Source organism: Oncorhynchus keta, chromosome 4 (genome assembly GCF_023373465.1).
Source record: "Oncorhynchus keta strain PuntledgeMale-10-30-2019 chromosome 4, Oket_V2, whole genome shotgun sequence".
Taxonomy (NCBI): Eukaryota; Metazoa; Chordata; class Actinopteri; order Salmoniformes; family Salmonidae; genus Oncorhynchus; species Oncorhynchus keta.
The window spans coordinates 66,166,099-66,173,731 of record NC_068424.1 but is presented as its reverse complement, the minus strand read 5'-3'; the positions used below and the strand labels follow the sequence as shown (position 1 = coordinate 66,173,731).

Sequence of the window (7,633 nt, the reverse complement as noted above, 5' to 3'; positions counted from 1 at the left end):
TCCCTCTATATACAGGCTAGAGAGCCTATGTGTCTGGGCAGTTTTGAATCTCTCTTCACAAGTATATTTATATTTCTAACTAATTGCACATAAGTCCCACACCCACAAATTAAATGGCAAAGGAGAAGATACATTCTGAAAAGGGACAAAAGTATGCTTTTGTTGATGGTCTGGAAGAATATGTGAAATTCATGGGGACATTGGATTTATTTCCAATTAGTTCTTTCACCACTTCTGCCAATTCTTAAAACACTGTAAACATTTGAACCACAAGTTGGTACGCCGATTTGGGATGAATTCATTAAAGGTAGATTTTCCCCTTGACTGCCATGAATGACTTTCCTTTGCAAAGAAATGCTTTTATACATCTGTGACATCAATCTTGCTTTACTCTATGCATACACATGCTGAAGCTTTTATTGCATATCACTTACTATGCATCACTTATTGTCTTGCTGTACACTGTTTAGTTTTCTTGCCACTTATAGCTACTTACTTTCTATTATTCATCCCAGTTTGGTTATCTAAACACGCTGGAGCCCAGGGAGTCCTGGTTGACATTGTATTGATAACCAGGGTGACTTCCTCTTTTGTGGAGCTCTGGCACGTGAACAAACTCTCAATTTGACCCATTTTCCATCTGATTCTCTCTTACCTTCTCTTTACCTTCCTTCTGTGGCTAAAGCAGGGAAGACTCATTACAAAAACCTTTTGAAATTCTCTTCAAGTCTAAGTCAAACTTTAAGTCTTAAGTCAGCTGGGGTTATTCCTGTAAGGCAGGAGTTGTTGTGAGATCAGCAGTCAACTTTTTGCAAGGATCATATGTCATGATATCGTCATAAAAATGCAAAAGAAGCACATCGAACAATCAATTGTCTGTACACAAAAGCAGTCTTAAGATGTTGTGAAAAATGAAAATGAGGTCCCCTTCTAATCCAGGTGCAGGGTCCATGCAGTTGCACAGCAGGGAAAGGTCCTATATGTACTTCAGGCTGTTAGTGTTTTCACTCATATATCTTTAACTGCAGGGACAGTAGTAAGTAACAGTCTTTTTATATGGAATTCTTGAGTATAAATTCATTACCTCAGAAAACGTTATTAAAATAAGAATTATATTTACATCGCTGATTTATCAACCTCCCAACAACATCTACTATCATCATATTGGAATGGGATAAGTCAAGGATGCCACATATGCAAATGACAAAGTAGTATACTCAGTGACCACTAGGTGGTAGGACATATACATGCAAAATGTCTGCCAATGACATCATTGATCCACATGACAATTGAAAAACCTTTTATATTTTAAAATGAGCCTAGGTATAATAGGATTACACACTCATAACATATGCTTGTCATCAATTGCCCTATACATTTGCTAGGCATATGACCTCACGTTATATTCAGTGGGTTCATGCTGATATCTATATCACTGCAAACTGTTGCAATCATCAAACTGTTATCAAAATGAGGAAGCTATTTAGAATGGAAATAATAACACTGCAAATATCTGAAATGATAGCATCAGATTTAATGCCAATTACCCTATTATGATTATGTTAAACGGTTGAAATTCAAAATAAATCTAAAAATCCCTGCTTATTCAACATTATGCTCTACATTGTGCCCATAAAATATATTATTAATCAAGGCCTAACTATATAATAAATGACATAGGCCTACGCATATACCGCGCATAACTCGATTGCTTTTTTGCGCAAGAAGACATTCACAAATACCAGTTACGCCTTTTGTGTGTTTTAATTGGTAGCATATTGTATTGATTTACTTGTTTTTTATTTATACAAAAGATCAGCTGATGCATTACCTGTATCTAGTGATAATGGTGCATCAGCTCTTGGCCTACTGATATCACCAACTTTCAATCAACACAAATATGAGTCAATGTAAAAGAAGATAGTGGATAAACGCTAGTGGACGATAGTGGATAAAGTGACATGGTTAGAAGCCTATATTATGGGAACTGCTGAAGCGTTCGAATATTCACGCTTGCGGTCTGCTCATAAATATAGGTTAATTCGTGCATTGTGCGCTGAATGAATGTTGTTGATGTTTATTCATGTCTTACTAACATCACGATAAAAAAATAATATGATGTACACCAATAACAATAACAACTATACAAATAAAAATAATACTATGACATGTATTATTATTATTAGTGGTAGCCCTTGGCGTAGACTATAAAGGAGGCTACACCTGGTATTATCAGATAACACAACATAATCTGACCAATTGGGACGCAGGCTATTACATGAATGATATGCCTACACTATGATCCTAAAAAACCTACACTATGCATTATGATGGTTCTTGTTAATCGTAAAGAGAGGCCTAAAGCTACAAGACAAACACATATTGCTCGACTTGATTTAGTATTTATTTCTATTCTAAACCAAATGCACGATACCATGGTGATAAAATAACATCTGAAATAATAGGCTAAAGATTAGCCTATATGTAGCCTACTGTTGAGGTATCATTGCGAGAGGAAACACACAAGCACGGCTCCTGAATTACATTTTAGTCATTTAGCAGACGCTCTTATCCAGAATGACTTACAGGAGCATTTAGGGTTAAGTGCCTTACTCAAGAGCACATGGAAAGATTTTTCACTTAGTTGACTCGAAGATTCGAACCAGCGACCTTTCATTTACTGGCCCAACGCTCTTAACCGCTAGGTTACCTACAGCTCAATTAAACAAGATCAATGATAAATCTTGGACGAATTTATTAAGACTTCAATTCGATCAATTGCCAATGAGAAAATAATTATTTCTCCTACCTCATTGTGCTGCCTGCGGGCCCACAGATCATGTCACCGACACCCGAGGTCTGAGTTAATTTATAGGCCTACATGTGGCAAACCATGAAAAACAATGTGCATGCATTGAAATTAAATGGGGTTTAGGCATTTGCTTTATAACATACAGAAGGAGAACATAAAGCCTACATCATTATTTCACGGGAAGATGCTCCTCAGAAAGAACTCCAGACATTACGCAAATAGTCCCTACCATATAACTCTTCTTTGTTTTACATTTATGATGAGTTATCAACCTCAATTGAATAGATTTGACACCGAGTGAATCTTACCTGTGGTTCAGGTGGTTGGTATTTACAGTATAGATTCATGGCCAAGGTCGTCGGCAAAAAGTCATCTATTGAGCAAACGGTAGGCCTATGTATGGATAGGGAGAAGGCGTACAACAACAGCCACCCAGGTAGACTGACAGCTGTATTACTATCAACCTCGAAGTTCTTATTATTCTGAGTGACATTGGCTACAGTTGTGTATGCGTATCTATTGGTGTCCGTTGGCTAAAGACAAACATATTCTAGCTAGGCTACTCTCATTCCAATGGGTCATTTTATTTTCATGGTTTGATATACAACAGCCCTTTTGGCAAGTGAGGGGTTAACCTTTAAAAAGCATATTTATTGCCAGACAGGACGTGAGTGTGTCGTAATTTACAGTGGCCAATCATCACGCGATTTTTCTCTCCTCTCGTCCAATAGGAAACTGAGAGGGATCGCTGTCAGTCACAGGTGAGGTTGGATAGTGGATCTGTGTGAAAAAGGCAGGAAAAGAGAGAAAGCTTAGGCTAATGCGAGAGCTGACGGAGGAGAAGCATCGAGCCTCGGGATATAGGCTGAACGCAGTATTTCCATCGCTTTTTCAGTGGAAATGCAATGAGATACCAAATCTGGGAGGTACAAAAAAACAGTAATAGCGCTTCAAGGGGAATACAATGCGGATGATTTGACGTTGGTCCATATCTACGATTTTTACAAGACAGAAACGTTGCTCTTTGAAATGGCCGTTCGTAGCAACTCCTTGATGCCTTTCTCTATCCAAGCCATTTTGAACAAAAAAGAGGACAGTCGACACTTGCCAGATTTGGACATCTGCTTCTCGAAGACTGCGTGTTGGAAAATATTTGGAGAAATGGATACTGGTTCGGAGGACTTTCCCGCGGCGTGTAGAAGTGACGAGGGAGCTTGCATGGCCAGCGACCAGAAAAGTTACGACTCGGATTCAGGTCTCAGTGATGACAATGACAGCAAGAGGCTGGCCGTTTGCAAGTCCGAGAAAAACAGGGATCCTGCTTCAGACGTACTGGAAGAAAGTTTGCAGGACGAAACGGACCATGAATCCACTGCTGTCGATAACGCAAAAGGTCTTAGTGACTGTGAACCTAATGTTTCGGGTAAGTTACACATTTTCTATTGGGACATATCGGGTAAAAGTCTGTAAACACATCAATTGAAAACATAATTTAAAGTAATATTCTAAAACTACTTTATGGAGAACATCCCAGTCTAATCCCTTCAAATCATTTCACCAATGTGATGTAAACATTAGGCTATTTTACTCACAGGAGGCACCGCCTTTGCGCATGAGGCAGCGGGATGTTATGTCATGGCATACACACGTTTTTAGGCCTAATTTCAATCTATATACTCCATTAATTAACATGTGTATATGGCCATGATGATTTATGAAATTGTGAGGCTAGTTTTTAGACAGCCTTGGATGCATTTTAAGAGCTAGGGCCTATTTGACTATTCCATCTTGTGTGGTCTAAGAAAAGCGATGATTTTTATTGTTCATAGTACATAAAATGCACAATTTATTCTTTCAGATTCCAACAACCTAGACGAGGCCAGTTGTGATAAAAGTTCGGATCAGCCCAAACAGAGGAAAAAACGTTCAAGGGCTGCGTTCTCCCACGCGCAAGTTTTCGAGCTCGAGCGTAGGTTCAATCACCAAAGATACCTATCCGGACCAGAGAGAGCAGACCTGGCGGCCTCCCTGAAGCTGACAGAGACGCAGGTCAAAATATGGTTCCAGAACCGCAGATATAAAACAAAACGCCGTCAAATGGCTGCCGACTTGATGGCATCGGCCCCTGCAGCAAAGAAAGTGGCTGTGAAAGTGTTAGTTCGGGACGACCAGAGACAGTACAACCCCGGAGAACTACTGCGGCCTCCGCTCCTCGCTCTCCAGCCGTCGTATTACTACCCCTACGCCTATTGCCTCCCGGCATGGACACTCTCTACTTGTGCTGGGAATCAATGAGAATTGAATAGCCTACTTTGTATTTATTTTCCTCCATCAGGAAATCGAGGCATTTGCTTTATTGACTTTTTATGAAGAAATCAGGAGAGATTAAATGAACTCAGAACTACTTATGTGAGTTATGTCAATCATTTGAACTGCCTCATGGTGTCTAGACTGAACATGTCACTTTTCTTGGTATAGTGATGACACTAGGCAATTGTTTCAGATTGTATGGAGTGTAAACCTTCCAGAGGGGGCCTACAACATCTATGTTCCTATGTATACTAGGAGCATTGGAGATATCAGACCCCCAAGCGACATTTCGAATATCTCCCTTACTGCTTTTCTTTTCATGCTGCGGTTGTAGGGTAACGGTAAGATTTTCAGCACTTTTCGAAACATAGAGATAGAGTGTGGACATATATCTGACTGAAATATGGATTTGAAGGTTTCTTTTGTACTTATGACCTTATCGTGAACTGTGGCAGAGACAGTAACAATTGAACTCTTGTTAAAAATGTACTTATTTTCTAATTGTTCTAAATCTGATTGTTTATTAAGAGAGAAATCAAACATTAAAAACATATCAGGCATATTATATTTTGAAGCAAGTCGTGTTTGATTCAAGCCTTAATATGTATATCCTTTTTTCCTTAGACTTTCCCTCATGAAAAAAAGATTGCAGTTGTAGTGCAGTATTACTGCATGCTGCAACTAATGCATCCAAAATACCACAGTCAGCTGCTGACTGCAGTTACTGTACTTTTACTGCAATTTCAAAACAGCAATCTTTTTTGTAAGGACTGAATTTCAGTTAATATGACAGGGGTTTTATTGACCATGATCAGTGGGCCTAAATTGAATTGTAATTGTGTCATTAACCATTCTTGTTGTCATAATGAAAACAAAATTATAATAATAACTTAATTAACTTAATAATAATAATAATAAGCAATGAAATACCCATGATTCATTTATGAACAAAATTGCATTGCAACAACAAATGTAGGGTTTTATTTTCTTGACCTAAATTACTAAATTGGTGGTCATATATTACATCATATACAACGTTTATGTGCACAGATACCATGTAGTACCTGTATCTGGTAGCATACATTTTCTTTGTTTGTGTAGCCTAATTTAAGTCGTAACTACTTTCTAACATGGTTTTGGTCAGTTTCCTTTCATCATCCTCATAGCTCCAGGCAAGCCCACCTTATTCTGCAGCTACAGTATATACCATATAAGCCTACAGTTGAGGAATTCCCCTCAAACCAGTTATATAATAACTGTTTGGGGATAATTTATTTAGCCTACCAATGTATTTCAAAATATTTAAAAGAAAAATCATGAATTAAGCATTGTCCTTTTTTAAAATTCCAGTTGCTCATCATTAATTACTGTACTCTTTATCAGCAGGTTAAAACTAACATGTCTCACTGCGGTCTAATTAGAATGGGAGAGAAATATTCTGCACACCAAAACTGCAGGGTTCAAGAGCATGTGATGGTTTTAATCCCACACTATTTCATTTACATAATTACATTTCACATTTTGGTAATTTATCTGAAGCTCTTATCCAAAGCAACTTACAGTAGGTAGTGTATTCATCTTAATATGGCTATAGGTGAGATAACCACATCAAAGTCGGAGTAAGTACATTTTTCCATAATAAAGAAGTTATCAGCAAAGTCAGTGCAAGTAGGAAAAGCAATTATTGAAGATACTCTTTGAAGAGGTAGGGTTTCATACATTAATTTCATCTTATTCCTGAGAAACGGAATAATTGATTGAATGAACTTGTTAATTCAATGACAGAAAGTTGAATTGTGCTGATTCATATAATTTAATTTGGCTGAACAAAGTTAATAGATATACAAATAAAGAACCATAAAACTAACAAGTAGATGATTATTCTTATAATTATTTTGTATTATTATTAAAAGTAAAGGTAGCCAAGGAGTCGGTTCTATTCTGATATGTGATGACTAGATCATAATCATAGCCTATAAGTCTTATAGGCTATCCTAGCGGCCCTAGTTTAAACCACACACACCTCAGTGCTACCACCCTTACTGCACAACTTCCTGACAGGTTGGCCATACACTAAATCCTCATTTGCCTCCCCACTAATACACCTGCCAGACAATGATTTATGGGTCCCCGATTCCTGAACTATGTAAACTGACAGGAACCTTCGAGGTGTGTCAACATGAAGATATCTATACCCATGAGTGTTTGGGTGTTAAGGAGGTAAAGGGAGAGAAAAACGTAAGCCTAAGCAAGAAATAAACAGCAAACGATAAGCTCATTTTTAATCAATCAGAGGAACTTTTATAGTATTTTTCAACATATCATCTCACTGACAAAACCAACAGAAATGGTCCCATTTTCCATTTTAGACATTTAGCAGACGTTCTTATACAGAGCGACTTACAAGAGCAATTTGGGTAAAAATAAATACATATTTTATTGTTACACCACTTACGAAAGAATATTGCAGTATAACTGCAGCATACTGTAGTATAACTGAAGTTAGAGTGT

General features: G+C 37.8%; 1 protein-coding gene across 1 annotated transcript; it reads left to right on the top strand.

Moving 5' to 3' along the window:
- Window positions 1–3,584: 3,584 nt before the first annotated feature.
- On the top strand, window positions 3,585–5,687 carry nkx3-2 (NK3 homeobox 2). The gene is made up of 2 exons (XM_035770354.1): window positions 3,585–4,235; window positions 4,671–5,687. The coding sequence occupies exons 1-2, from the start codon at window positions 3,842–3,844 to the stop codon at window positions 5,105–5,107; spliced, it is 831 nt and encodes a 276-aa protein (XP_035626247.1). The 5' UTR covers window positions 3,585–3,841; the 3' UTR covers window positions 5,108–5,687.
- The last annotated feature ends 1,946 nt before the right edge of the window (window positions 5,688–7,633 follow it).